The sequence below is a fragment of the Haemorhous mexicanus genome, chromosome 4, assembly GCF_027477595.1.
Source record: "Haemorhous mexicanus isolate bHaeMex1 chromosome 4, bHaeMex1.pri, whole genome shotgun sequence".
NCBI lineage: Eukaryota > Metazoa > Chordata > Aves > Passeriformes > Fringillidae > Haemorhous > Haemorhous mexicanus.
Genome location: NC_082344.1, coordinates 54,498,312 through 54,513,583, shown reverse-complemented (window position 1 = coordinate 54,513,583; position 15,272 = coordinate 54,498,312). Strand labels below are relative to the sequence as shown.

Here is a 15,272-nt window from a genome sequence, read left to right as displayed (position 1 = left end):
GCTTTTCTATTTTTAAAAATATTCAAGCACTCAAAGCAATTGCTACACATACATGATTACCTCTACACAATGTATATGAAAGGTAAGTATTCACTGCGAGCAAGGTCAAAATTCTTGCTGAATAACCATCTATGATGAAACCAGATGAGGTTCAACAAACCACACTAAAAGGTCATCTACAAAGCTCAAGGTTCCATACTTCATTAAACAGTGCAAGTATTATTTTAACAAGTACAATGAACAGTTGGATTTTTCCCAATTCCCTAAGACTGTACTACCAACAAAAAAAGGCTCTTTTTTTTGGCTCTTTTCCCCCCCTTGTTAATGTGCAGAATAACTGAAGTTTTATCTTTGGTCATTGTTAAACTAAATATTTATTTAGATTAAATTGATCAATAAAAACAAAGAGCAACTATTCTTGCTTTGCTCTTTAGCCTTTTAAAAAATTAACTTGTTCACAAGCCAATAAGAAACAAGGCATTGCAATTATCCAGATCAGTCTATTTTTATACAAACCAAAAGGTTCATTTCCCCAGACACTTCTGGAGAAAGCTGGATACCACACAACTATATAGATCAGCTGAAAAGAAATTCCAGCAACAAGAGGAGGAAAGTTTCGAATTAAAATGAAAAACAGGTTGAGGCAATTAACTACCAAACTTCTACTGCCTTCTTGATGCCAAAAGGCTCTTTCAAACACTGCCATGGACAGAGCCCTTGAGAATGAGATTCTGACTTTTGAGTGAGTCCAAGCAGCACATTTTTGATTTAAGTTTTCAGTTCCATAACAGTAAAAAAAAGAACAAATGTCTACAAATTTTGTTACGACCTTTTCTATCTATATGTCTATATTCCTATTCCTGTAAAACACACATCTCAAGCCAACTGCTGTATCAATACCACTTCAATACACTCAGCTTGGCAGTTCCATCGAGCTGAAGAAACAATTTATAGAAATAATAAGTAAACAAAATTCAAGCATTATGTCTCAAGGTTATAAAGGCATTGTTTTAGAATACACTGTTAAATCAAACCTGTGTGTACTTAAGACTCTTTTGATAAGAGCAACCTTGAGCCCATGGTTTTCAGAGATTTCACTAATAACCTTGACTAGTGTTCCCATGGTGTCCCTATGCAGAAAAATCTGATTACACCACTTGGAATTGCATAATAAACCTAAATATATGCTGTTTATTCCCCAGGAATTTGATCAGTTACCTGCTCTGGGATAAATACTTTTAAAGATCCTTTTAACTAGGAAAGAATTGTGGGAAAAACTGTCAAAGGAAACAAAGCTTTGAGTAAAAGGATAAATAAAACAAATAAAACGTTCATGTTACTTTGGAAAATTGAGCTCATTTGAATACCTGATGTGGTACAGCAGTATGCCAGGTCAACTACCAAGGACAAGCAAAACAAGCACCATGTATCTAGCTTAGAGACATAAAGGACCCCACAAAGGAAGAAAGGTATAGAAAAGACCAGCTGAGCCACACTTCTAATGCAATACTGCAGCAAACAATCCCTTTTTGTTTTAAAAATGCATGGTATTTTTATAGGGAGGCAATGTTTATGTTCAGCAATAAACTTACCAAAAAAATACTACCATACCTAAGGACAGTGTCCACTATTCCAAAATAAGTATAATAAAACTCATATTAATAATCTCTCATATACTAAAAGAGAGATTACAGAAGCCCTACTGAAATTCTATTATTTAAAAACCATGTTTTATCAAAACAGATCTGGATTCAAGTCTGTTAATTCAATCACAGTTTCTTCAGGAAGTACTGTGGCTAGTAAAGAACTCTACTCCAGACACAAATACAGCAGGCAGAAGATAGAAGGTACAGCTTCAGGCAACCACTGCAGCAACTGACAAAATAAGTGTTTGTGTTGAGAGGTAAAAGAACTTTTTATTCACCAACACATCACGCAGAGATTAGCCATGGAAGGTTATACACCAGGTAAAATAAAAATCCCTGCAGCCAACGGTCATTTCAAAGCATGCTGGTGAGCAGCTAACTATATTAAAGGTACTTCCTTAACTTCCTCCTCTAAATCTACTGAATTCTCTTAAGCAAGGAAGCATTACCTCATTAAATCATGTGCCTATTTAAATCAACCTAAGCCCCTATCCACCATGACCTCACTCTTCACCCTGCTCCTGACTTTACAGTACTTGAGGCTAAACTTCTGAAGTGTTTTTCGTTAGCATGTTTGAGGAGAATGTCATTTGTCCTCCTCAATACTAGGTCTCATGGTCACATTTGAGTCTATCAAACAATCCATCCCACTGTAACATAACCCACCCCACTACACATATAATGATTTATTTCTTCCATTACCTGTGTCTGAAATATAAACAGGATCCCGCTTTAGAACTTTACCAGGTTTTGAAGCAGCTGCTTTTTTCTCAGGTGGCTTCTTGGATTGTTTCACTGACTGCACCTCCTCTTCTGAATCTGTGTTTTGACCACAACATAAATGTAGATTTCCTCCACATACACACAGATCACATAACAGTCAACATGTGTTCACATATATTCAGCTGAGAGAGAGAAAGACTCCATATTCCTACCATATGGTAGGAAGGTCAGAGCACAGCTTCCCTTCTCATCCACCCTAGAAATGACTAAATGAAAATCTGGTCAGAACTCAGTGTTGACAGTGTTTTTTGTTTACATAACAATAAATACTTTGTTACTTATTTCAGTAACTGCTCTATCTGTACAGCAACCTTTCTGAAACTGAATGCAACTTTCAAAAATACCACAGCAATTTACTTCAAAGAAAACAAACATCCAAAATGAAACAAAACAAAAAATTAAAAAAAAACCAAATAATATCAAACCCACAAAAAAAATACTTTTATGCTGAGGTGTTCCAGTAGATGGAAACCTATTCCAATAACTAACAACAAGAAAAAACCAAAACCCCACAGAGGTGGTACTCTGGGTTTTCAGGAGAACGCTGGTTGGTGATGTGCGTGGCAATTCACCATTCTCCATATTCCAAAAGCTGTGGAGATGACAGATTTATACTACTGTGGATTATGGATCCCAGCATCCACATGAATAAACAGGAGAAACTGAAGAAGCAGAGACACCTAACAAGTGTTAGAGAGGACTAACCTGCAGAGTCTATCTCCTTCCATGATAAACACAAATATATTGTAATTATAAAACTAAAAAACAGAGTGGTTATAGTCAATTGACTTGCATACTGAAGTCAATTGCACCCTGCACAAAAGAAAACAAACAAAACCACCATCGACAACACCACCAAAAACCCCAACAAGTTTTCCATCTTGAAAAGCTTAGAGCACTCTTTTTTTCTATCCTACCACTAAAGGGTTAGAACTTGCTAAATCTCCAAACAGTATCAGTACCTCAAAGGTAGCAGCAATACATTAATTTTGCTCTCCTACTATTCCTCGCGGTTGAACAAGAATTGTTTATAAAACTCAACCCACCAAACTTTCAGATGTACAATTTACCTAATCAGCCTTGCATGCTAATGCAAAAACCACAAAGGAATATTCAGAAACAACTGTGAACACTACCTGAATCATAGATTATTCTTCTCTTCTTTTTTGTCTGCTTCTGTTTGGAATCATCTTCACTGGGTGAATTATTCACCTAAGTGTAACAGTCCATTAGTTCAACCATTAAACACATGCTCTCAGCTCTTAGTCACACATTCAAATTTATAAGTTTCAAACAAATTCTAACAGAAATTATTTGTTTTCCAATTTCACATTTACAAATGGTCTCATGCTAACTGATGCATGGGAGGGGGAAAGACGCAGCACGGAGAAAAGAAGGAAGAATTTTCACACTGAAATTACATAGTCAGAATACTTATTTAAGTAGCATCTCACTACTAAACTGTTGTGTTTCATGTTACACATTCCATCCTATTAGAAATTTTTCCACTCTTTAAGTGATTTTTAAACTAGCTTTAGCCACTGCTTTCTTTTTTATACAGCTCAGATGATTAACATGTAAAGTAGTCTGAAACCCGATCCCCATCTAGTTCTAATCTGTCATTTTAAAGAATTTGGTCTTTGCAGCAGGTTTAGAGAAGTGATCCCAACAAACACAATGTTCACATTTCCTGCACAGGTGTTAAAAAAACAGGTCAGCAGACACCACACGACAGACTTTCACCTCATTTGTAAGCATAACACATTTATGATACGTCTACATCTACTGGGCACAAACCTTGGGTTCATTAGACTAAAAATTACATTACCAAGCCTACTTAGAGAACTGTGGCCAATAGGCAGAATAACTTCAAATACATCAGACTGCTCTTACACAAGCACTTAACCATAACAACTTCTACCTACCTTTGTCCTACAAACCAAATTTTTTAAATTAGCAATTTTCTTCACCACCTACAAAGTACTGCTAGAAGTTAATTTTTAAGTGGTAGTTTCCCGCCATGTCTATAAAAACAACTAACATATAGTCTGTTATTTTAGTACCTGAGAAGAACCATGCCTTTAAAAAATGCTAAATACACAAATAATCCAACATCAGCAAAACCAAGCTCTACATAAATATGGAAAGCAAAACTAACCTTAGTCTCCTTTTCCCTTTCCTTCCCACTTGAGGGTCCTTGACCATTTCTAATTTTTTCATTCTTTTTCAGAGTCTCACATTCTTGTCGCTTTCCAGGAGGTACAACACCAAAGAATTTCCGGATATCCTAGTAAAAGGGAAAAGAGATTTATGGATTTTTAAATACAGACAGCTCTTCACACTATAAAATAACAATGCACTGAAGTTACCTTCTCAGCAGCTCCATTCCATTTACTGATTTTGAAATTTTGTTTACAGTTCAGCAAACAAAGCCCAGATAGTTAAAAGTAACTACTGAGACACCCACACCACCTGAATCCAATCTTTGAATCATGAAAAAAAATTATTTCTTGCTTAGTTGGGCATCTTCACCAATACATAATGCAAGACAAACTTCCAGCAGCAATGAAATACAATGGCTTAAGACAGATGTATACTACAATTTTTTTTTCTGATTAATTATCACAAACCTGAACCAAACTATTTATATAGTTAAAATGATTAACACAGCTAGGAAGTAGTGTCCCATGTAGAAAGAAAGGACCAGGAGCTTGAAACAGTGAAGTAATGGCACATACTGCATTCTCCCCCTTCTCATAAATTTTTAAGACAGTAACTCACACCTCACTAAAAAACTCGCCAGCAAGAAACTTATAAAATTTAAATAAAGAAAAATAACACCAAAATCTATTTTGTTACTTTATTTTAGTACCTGAACACAACACAGCCATAACAAGCTTTCTAAGTGTCTAAAATCAGCAGCTAGAGCTTAAATTTTAGAAAAATCAGTATTGTACACACAAAAATCACACCTGACTACTCTTTCAAAAATCTAGCAATACAGTTTCATTAAAAGAAATTGAGGAAAGAGGTACCTGGTTGGTATCACCACCTCCAGGGTTAGCAGCCATTTTAGAGAAAGCCAGCACCTCCTGCGGCCTAAATCACAGCCAGCAGGTAAAGGCTGGGGCTCAGGACAGCCCTGGACACACCTGGGAAGCTATTCCCCATCATGGAGCTCACCTGGCACTTCCTTACTATTACAGTAAAGTAGCACATTCTTAGGAAACTGGCATCAAGTCTGATTGATAATAAGGGGTCTCTGAGGCTCTTTTACCAGAAGTCAACTCCTGTCAGTTTGGATTCAGGGCTTAAAATCAATGAAACACGTAATTTGAAAGCCTAAACAAAAAATGAGACATGTATACATTCGTTCAGTGCACTTAAAACAATTTTCTAGAACTGGAAATGTTTCCTGTAAAAATTTAGGCTCTTTGTGTTTTAACTGCATATATTAATACGGATTCAACAAATGGTAGATTGAAAAATCATTCTTCCTCAACGTGACTTCAACCTTTTCTATCCATGGAATTCATGCCTTGAAGCATAGATTTTCAACACTACTATTTTACATATATTCCTATAATTCAAATGCAGTACTATATAAACTCTGAAATTTTGACAGCCAATACCTATAGCTAATAGGTCTGAAGAAAGCATCTATTTAAAAAGTCTCCAAGTAGATATTTGGACTTAATTACTCAATTATACTCATTATTACTGACTTCCTTTTAGGCTTAAGGTAACATAAACAAGAGAAAAACAAGAATCATTAGATCTTTTATGTAGTAAAATAATTTAAATACTTAATACATCACTGCAAAATAAAGTGACTTTAAAGTTATCTCTTTTTTTTAAATAGTTGTTACTTTAAAGTTTAAAATATTTGAGAATTTTAGATCAACAGTTCACTCATTCTACTGTTTTCACTAAAAACTGTTAACTAAGTGAAGTGCTCCACAAATCTACCTTGCTCTGCCAACCTCTGTGCTACCTGGAAATTGTTACAAGAGGGAACATGAATATATCCCAAAATTAGGGTCATCAGCTTGTACACCTTGTAAGTGGTAGCAGGGAATATGTATTACATTGGCTAGCCCAGCTTAAAACAACCTGTCTGCTTTAATTTATTTCTAGCTTTTCAGTACACTTCTCCAAAGGCTTTTCAGCAAGATTTATTAATCACTATTTTTCCTCTAACTTGATCTTGAGATTGGATTCTGGTTCTGGAATCAGTTTTAAAGTGTAGATAATTTCGGCAGAAGCTTTGCAGAACCTTTTAGTGTTTTTAGAAGAGACAATAATATTAGAACTCTTTAGGTTTATACAAGTTTTATGAAATGCAAACTTAAATACACAGCCCTAAGCTACAAAGGAAGATCGACATCTATGCACAGCCTTCTTCAATATTCTGCTATAAATTCATCAATCTTCTTCAGCTATGCTGCTCCTCAGAGGAAAAGGTAACCTTGCTGACATAACAGAGTGAATAGAGAATTGTTTGGCAGAAGAGTATGCCTCAAGGCAACAACAGTTACCCTTCAGTGAAGCTTCTACCCAAGAATCATGAAACAGATTTTTCATGTTTTTTATAAAGGCATGCCAGATAAATTATTAATTCACTGCATAATTAATTGCAGAAATCAAGCCACATAAGTATCTACCATACCAACTTAGATCCTAGATGGGACCACTTTCCTCCCTCCTGGGCTTATCTATTCAACATACTCTGACTGACCTTCCTATCGGTATATTATGCCATCCATACATATACAGGACCACCAGCTGGAAAATCTATGTGTTCATCTTTTACCTATGCTTGCTGCAATGAGGAAAGGCTGCAACTGTCAAGTTTCCTTCCAGGACATGCCCCCAAAACCCACAGCAATGTGCCCTGTGTATCCTGGAGATACCAGCACGGCTGTTCCCTTGCCCAAAAGGCTAAAATTAACATAGGCGAGGCACTTTTGGTGTGGCTCCCCAGGGCTGCTTCAGCACAGCACCAGCAAGGAACAACTTTGAGCGGTCCCACCTAGCTAGGAGCTGTAACTAAGAATGTCTGATCACTCTCACTCAGTTAGGGGGTGATTTATGCCTAGCATCTGAAAGGCCTAAAAGGCTGCTCAGCTATCTTAGAGCTGTATGGCTGTGCCATCCAGTCCTTGCCTGTTCTGCCTACTGCTTCAAATCCTTCATCTTATACTGCAACAGAAGACCACAGTAATTAATAATGCCAGGCTGCAAGTTCTCTCTTGGAAGATTTGTTTCTGTCTCTTTTACTGGGGAGAGTAACACAAACAGAAACTGAAACCAATTTGTTAGGTAAGACAGAGACTGCAAACTCCAGGAGTGTTTTTACAAGACTAGTGTTTAGTAAAGCAGAACATTTTCCAAAGTAACATCATATAATCCAGTCTGCACCTCAAAATACAATGCAACCTAGCTCAATGACTGCAGTAGAAAGTAATGCACCTTACTTCAGGTACTCTGTGTGTCTCAATGAGGGCCTTAAATCAAAACAATCATATTTCTCTCCAGTCTGCCTATTTCAGTGCAAGTTTTGCTCAAATATCAGCTCTGACACTTGGTGCTTCCAGAACAACTGCACCAACTAAACTCAGATTTATACTATCACTTCAGTGAAACCAGTAACACCTGCTTGGGTAACTACACTTAATGAACAGTTACCGAGTGTGGGAACTGCAGCAGTTTTACAAGCAGTATCACAGATGTAAGTGATGCTCCAGCTCCAGCCATGTGTGTCCCTCTCAGAAGGGGAAACTGGAGAAACCCCTACTCCTGGGCATTCATTCCCTCAGGTGTACTGCTATGGCTCGCTGCTTGGGAAGTGGGTCATGGCCACTAATCTGGGTAAAAAAGTAAATCCCTTACAATACAAATCAGTTTGTTGTGTAACTCTGCACACATCAGTTCAGCACAGCTGAGAATATGCTGCAGAATCAAGTTAACAGGGGGTACTTACACCTGGCACTACAGGAGGAAAGTTTGCAAGGGTGTGACACTGACTTGCAATATGCTCATGCTGTCGCTGCACAAGCAGAACAGGTGGCACCATTACTAACATCACTGTGCTTCTGCCCCTATTTCCACAGCTGCAGCAGAGATGGCTGAGCAGCCACCTCAGCACTGAAAAGGGAATGGGATGAGGCAACTTTTATACTCCCAAAAACCATGGTTGTCTTCATCCCTTCTAGGACAGGCCCAGACACTACGAGATATGTGACATTCAGAAGATCACACAGAGGGAGAATGCCTTTGTCCTCGGAAGGTGGGAAAGAGGAAAGCAAGCCTTCCAAGAAGATCCATTTTCTAAAAAGGTGATAGCAGGGACATGGGAGAGGCAAATCTCTTACATAAATTTGAAGTCATCAGCCAGCCCAAAACAAACCATGAAAGTATCACAGTTTAATAGTGCCAGGAGTCTTAGTGCTGGCAAACCTCTGTCAGTACAGTACAAGACTCAGATTGTACCGCCCACCATTGCAGAACAACAAGTGTAAGCTATAAACAAGCTTAAACTATTTGGAGAGTCCAAAACTAGAGTTGCACTTAACCTGCAAAATGACATCTGTAGTTAAGTCAGTAAAAGATGTGCACAGAGACTCCATCTGAAAAAAAGCAAACTTATTGGAGTCAGAAATGAAAAGGGGATACCATCTTATGGTGACTGCATAGGTGAGCAGCACTTTGGAAAGCAGAGGAACACGTATATGTTTATGCTAAAAATCTCTTTACGTCCCACTGAGAGTTGCATCGTTATCGATAAACACTTGTTTACTTCCAGACTTTCAAGCTCTTTTTTTGCCCCATCGAATTGCTTTTCTGCATATACTGTGCACCCTCCAGCTCGTCATCAGAAACGCCTCGCGTGTGCTCCTGCTGGAATTGAAGGAAGAGGTAACACTCCGGCACACCGCCTTTACAGCAGGCTTGCTCATCCGCATTCCTTCCCCGGACGAGCCCACGGTCCGCGCCCTACACCCCACCCACTTCCGTGGAAAGGGAAACTGGACAGGCTCAGCCACATCCCCCTCGGGGCAAGGGCATTTCCTCGGGCACGGCTTCGCGTTCCTGGCACGCGTGGGAAGCCTCGGCCGCTGGGGCGGGAGCGCGGCGGGGCGGCCTCTCCGCCGCAGCCGCTCGGGCACCGCGCGGGGCTGCGCGCCCGGGGCCGCCCGCGGGGCTCGCTCAGCCCGCGCCGGGGCCCGCAGCCGGCCCCCGCCCCCGTCCCGCACACCCCCGGCCCGGCGGGGAGCCCCTCACCATGGCAGCGGTGGCGGCGCGGTCCCTGTGCCTAGCGGGACGCTCCCGGCTCCATGCTCCCGCCTTCGCGCCAACTCCCGCGGCCCGGCGCACGGCGCTGCCGTCACGGCCGCGACGGGCGGGGCTGCGGGGCGGCCGGGGCGTGCCCCGAGCCGGGGCCATGGCCGAGGCCCCCCGCGGGAGCCCGGCTGCCTCCGGCCCGCTCCCCGGCTCGTCCCTCTCGGCCCTGTGCCCGTTCGTGCGCGGGCGGCGCGGCCCCTCCGTGCGGCGGGGGTTTAACCGCTCCCGCGGCCCCGGCGGGAACGGGAGCGCTACAGCAGCAGCAGCTCCTCAAAATGGAGCCCCGTGTGCTCGGGCATGTCCGGCTGAGCAGGCGAGCCCGCGGGCTGAACTGCTGGGTGAAACCAGACAAGAAAGCAGTGCCAGGCCTCCATGGCTTCCGCCTCTTGATAGAGCACTGAGGCACATCCAGCACCCAAAACAGGCGGGCAGCCAAGCCCGGGCCAGCGCGGCTCTGAAGGGCATTTCCTGATCGTAAACTGGCCATAAACGTGTGACAGTCCCCTGTTTCTGGCTGTCGGAGCGCCTGCTTCCTCTAATGGCATTTTCTCCCACGCGCTGAGGCTGAGGAGAGCTCTGAATTTAGGAGTCCAAGAGAAACCAGGGAGTTTACTTTGTGTTTCTGCTACTGACTGCTTAATTTTGTAATTAATTTCTAATTAAATCTTCTATATTTTCTTCCACTGAACACACTTGATAAACGCTGGAAGGGGATAAATTTGTTCAAGCCAAATAAAAACGACTCCACTCTCAACATCTATTGTCTGATGTTTAGTTTCTGTCAGCCTACTGAATTGCTAATAATTGTTGGACTTTGAGAAGAATGGGGAAGACAAACTGCATTTGTGACATAACAAATACTGCCAGTGATTTGGGAGACCCTTCACCAAAGGAAAAAAACCAACCAGAGTACAAGCTCAGCTGGTGGTTGTCTCATTCTGCAGTCGCTAATGCTGTCACTTGTGCTCCCTCTGTGCTCACCGTCTGCTTGGTGGCATGGTCTCATTCCACACATCTGTTAATCACACCTATTACCATTCCTGTTTAATTCTTGAAATTGGGCTTTAGGTAAGATCCTGTTTATACAGAAACTGCTGCCCTTCTTCAAGGAATACACATGGTTAGGTGGGCCCGTGTGTTTTCAGCATCAGCATAGCTTGTGAATTTGGGTTTCTGCATAAGGAGCACAGTGAGTGAGTAAATACAGACCCTCACCACAGGCTGTGCTTTTTGGCCTGTTTTGCAAGTTATTCCATATGCACTCAACGTAATGGCTATGCAAACAAAACCAATATTGCTTTCGAAAAACATCTCCAGTGATAAGTTTGTATTTACATATTTAATTCTTGTTATGTAACTTTGAAAGCTGTGCCTATTCCTGATACCAGAACTAAAGATCAGTTAAAATGGCTGACGTTTGTGAGAGCCAAACTGTTCAAATAATGCTAAAAGAGTTATTGCAGGTGGTTATCTCTGTTTGTAGATGATAAAGCTACCTAGAGTAACATCCAGCAGGGGAGTATCTGTGGGTTTGTGACATCTTCATGTTTCTTGGAAGGCAAGAGTATAATCCTTCATGGAGACATGGGACTGAACCCCTGGGATGCCTGGCATTCACTCCTGGCTGTGGTGGGGAGACACAGGATACCTCTGTTCCTGTGTACGTGCCTATGGAACCGGTGGAAGTGGGAAAAACCTTGCTCCAAAGAAAACTGAATACTCATTACTATGTATTATGATGTGTTTTGCAAGATAAAATCAAGGCAAAATGCCTTGAGTCTATAATTGATCATGGGTAGTGTTTTAAAGGCCTATTACCCAACATTTTAAAAAGTAGCTAAAGTACACTTGATTTCACCACTCTGTTTACAACGATGACAAATAATTTCTGCAAAATTAGTATTGTTTTCTACCTTGCTGAAACTCACAGGCTATTTGGCTTTTTATGTTGGAGGTTTTTTTACAAAATACATTTTAAAAAATGAGATATTAAATCTTGAACTTGAGGGTTTTTCCCCTATGTAATATGCCCAGCTCTACTGTCAATATTATTATTGAAGGCTTTGCCTGGCTTATTCAGAGAGGAGATTTTTAATGAGAAAATTACATTTTCTTATGTTGAAAAATTTTTTAAAAGTCTGTTTTCTTTTTGTTAATATCTTGTTTATTTCCACATTTTTGTATATTGCTATGTTGATACTCTTTTGGAATTTAAACCAACTTTTAAAGTGAAATTTCAAGTTAAATTCTCATTTTTTGTAGTAATAATGTGCATTGAAATACTCATTTACTAGATTGTAGTCTCTATTTGGAAGAATCCCTTAAGGAATGTTTTTCTTACTAGATTCTCTAGTAAAGAAAATAAAATTGTTCAGGCATTGTAGAAACAGAAATTAGCATTTTGTTACAGATGAAAAATTCCAAAAATTCGTCACAAAGCTGTGGTGTAATTTCTATTGGCATTAGGCTTTCTGTAGTATCCATCACAATGATGTGTCTTTAGACTTGATCCCATGTCAAACAGTTTTTGCTGCATAAGGTAAAGATAAGGGATTTGCATGACGCTCTTGTGGGCAATTACATAAGTTGTGCTTCTTTGAGCACCTAACAGTAGTAGATCTGAGCAGCTGATGTTAATGTAAACATTACACTTCTTCTGAGTGAACTTTGTCTTTAGGTCTTTTTCTTCATCTACATATCTAGGCAGAATGAATGTGTCAACTCAGATACTCAGTCCAACATTCAAAACTCTATCCTTTCAGCTAATGCATTCAGCATTTCTGTAGATCAAACCCCAGAATTTCAGGCCTACCCCCAAAACAAGGAGAGTATATATTCAAGAGTCAAGTGAAAAATTGTTTTCTTCATTTGAATCATACGCCTTGGCAAAGGCAAATAAAAGGAAAACTGATAAGTAAGAATTGACCTGAATAATCATTAGGCGTCCTAGCTACTGAATCTGTATCAGCAAGTGCCCTGGAGATTTCAGCTTCTCCCAGTCTTGATTCATTCTGAACCCAGACTGATTAGGTGTGTGGACAGGGGCAGGAAATCCCTCTGTGCAGCATCATACTGCATGATGTCCTCACACAGCATCAGGGTTGGAGCCTGGCCTGACTCTGCCACTTGAGCCAGTGAAATCATTAATTCTCTTCCCCTCCTTTTACACCCTCACTTTGTAACACCACCTGGTCACATCTCATTTTTCTGTGCTGATTGCTTTCCAAATTAACATTTGCTTTAACAGTCAAATTAAATTTGCTTCTCCAGATTAACAGTATTTCTTTTCCCCAAGTCTTTGCTCAGGTGATGAAACCCTTCTTCCAAATTCAAGTCACTATACAATTCTCATCACTTAAATGGCTTCCTCTTTAACTTCATGAACTTAAATTACAGCCCAAACAGTTAAATATGACCAAGCAGTAAGATTCACAGAGGCTTGAAACATTGAAACACTTTCAAACCATTAGAGCATGCTCCCAGTCATGTCAACAATTAGGAAAGAAGTACAGTTCATAACCTTACACAGACCAGGCATCTGAAAGCCCCAGTCTCTGCTGCACCTTACACATCTCAGGCAGGTGCAACACATTGTCTGCATCCTTGTGCCAGTGGCACCAACACTGCTGTGTTTAGTGGGGGAAAGCCTGTTGTCTTTCCCTTGCCCACAGACTGCCCATGGGGTTACAGAGCTGTTGTGAGTACCTGGAGCCCAAGCACCTGGTAGTGATGGTGACTGGTTGCTTTAGAAGTGCAGTGGCATTGATAACGACTTCTACTTCAGTTTTCTTTTGTGAAGTAGGATGCATAAAATCAATGCTTTTAAAGGTCAAAATAAAAGGATGATGTTGGTGCAGTAACTATGAAACAGCATTTTAAATGCTGTTCCATAGAACAAAAAGAAACATGTCAGTATGCACTGTAAGCCAATTTTGTGCAGTCTGTCTGCTCCTCTTGTTCCCAAGCTGCCTGTGTGTGGGAGGGTCTTGGCTGGGAAATGTAGATCAGTTACTGCTGGTAAGAGGGGAGGCTCATGTTGGATGAGTGGCTACCCCACCACCAGGGACCTGGAGTGCAGAAGATGTCAGTGGCAGCTTTATCTTCATCTGTGGTGAAAGTGGTTCTTGTAAAGGCTCTGCAGAGAAATGCTTACAAGCATGGACGTTTTGTTGTTTATCCTAAAAATAAATGAATTTGCTTCCATTTGTATTAATTGATCAGCTTAACTGTTAAATTTAAGGTATATGTCAGTGGCATTCTGCCGTGCTGAGAGCATGCTCTCACAGGGAGCAGGAGCAGTAAAGCAGCAGTAGCCCAGCAGTGCATCTGGACTCTCATGGCCCGCATGGCAGCAGGGCTAATTCATCTGAGCAGAGTGCTCTGCTCTGCTGATATATTGTCCCCATGTTCACATTTCAGTGTGTATCTTTCTTGCATGCAAAGCTACTTCGTACTTCTGTGTTGTTCCTCAAGGCTCTTCTGCAGCTGTGGTCACACAGTGTCTATTACTATATGTCTATTACTATATGACTATTACTATTACTGTTACACTTTATATTACTGTACCTCCAGAAAAACAAAAATGGCAGGCATCATTCCTACTCTGTTGAGTAAATTGACTGTATCTCAACACACATACTGTTGCTAAACATGTTAAAAGATTAAATTATACTGCAAAATTGCTGTATAAATATTTGCTGTACTGATGCTCCAGCTGTGTATATGAATTGTTAAACTAATCAATAATGAAATAGAATTTTTCAGGGCTAATTATCTCTGCTAATTGTGTTTATTTGAAGAAATCCAGGAAAATTGTGTAAGAACTGGAACAGTCCCCTGTTGATTTTGTACTGCTGCTGTATATAGTGCTGTATGGGAGACTTTTATTTGGGATAGAAAAATGGTTGCATTTGGTGTTTGAAAGAAATATTGACTTGCTTTGTGTTTTTATGTAGTTAGTTGGATGTATGTGCATCTCTTGTTCACAACAAAATTTCCCACAAGTCTGGGAAGAGTTTTTCAGCAGAAGTAGATTGTTTGAGCAGGGTAGGACTGAGGAATCATGCAGTGCCCTTCCAGCCATCCAGTTACACAGACAGGATAAATCTCCTTTAAATTGGTGATTATGTAGTGTGAATTGTATTAATGTTTCCTCAAAATACAGCTCCACAAGAAATAAAGGATGTGATAGCTTCTTAGACCCTCTGTCCCCTGTATTATCCAACCTGAATGACTGACCTTTAAATGATAATAAATTAGTTCCTAGCATTTCTGTTGTTGAGGCAGGCTGCAGTAAGAAGTCAGGTAGGTGTCTCAGTGGTCATGCAGAGGCCACCTCCCTATAAATTACACCATTCTCGGATCCCTTCTACGTCTCACAGTTCAGGCTAATCATTGACAGGGCTTTTACAATCACAAGCTTTCAGTGAAGCTTTGATAAGACACTACAGCAGCTTGTGGCAAATGAAAACGGTCTGCACGGCATGGACTCTGGCGAAA

General features: G+C 40.5%; 1 protein-coding gene across 1 annotated transcript in view; it reads right to left on the bottom strand.

The window, feature by feature from the left end:
* RFC1 (replication factor C subunit 1) overlaps positions 1–10,034 on the bottom strand; it is a 33,724-nt gene extending 23,690 nt beyond the window's left edge. The window contains exons 1-4 of the mRNA XM_059844979.1: positions 9,714–10,034; positions 4,588–4,716; positions 3,566–3,641; positions 2,349–2,465 (exon numbers count right to left, since the gene is read on the bottom strand). Coding sequence (XP_059700962.1) covers positions 2,349–2,465; positions 3,566–3,641; positions 4,588–4,716; positions 9,714–9,875 — 484 coding nt within the window. The 5' untranslated portion in view covers positions 9,876–10,034. The remainder of the gene's footprint in view (positions 1–2,348; positions 2,466–3,565; positions 3,642–4,587; positions 4,717–9,713) is intronic.
* Between the last annotated feature and the right edge of the window lie 5,238 nt (positions 10,035–15,272).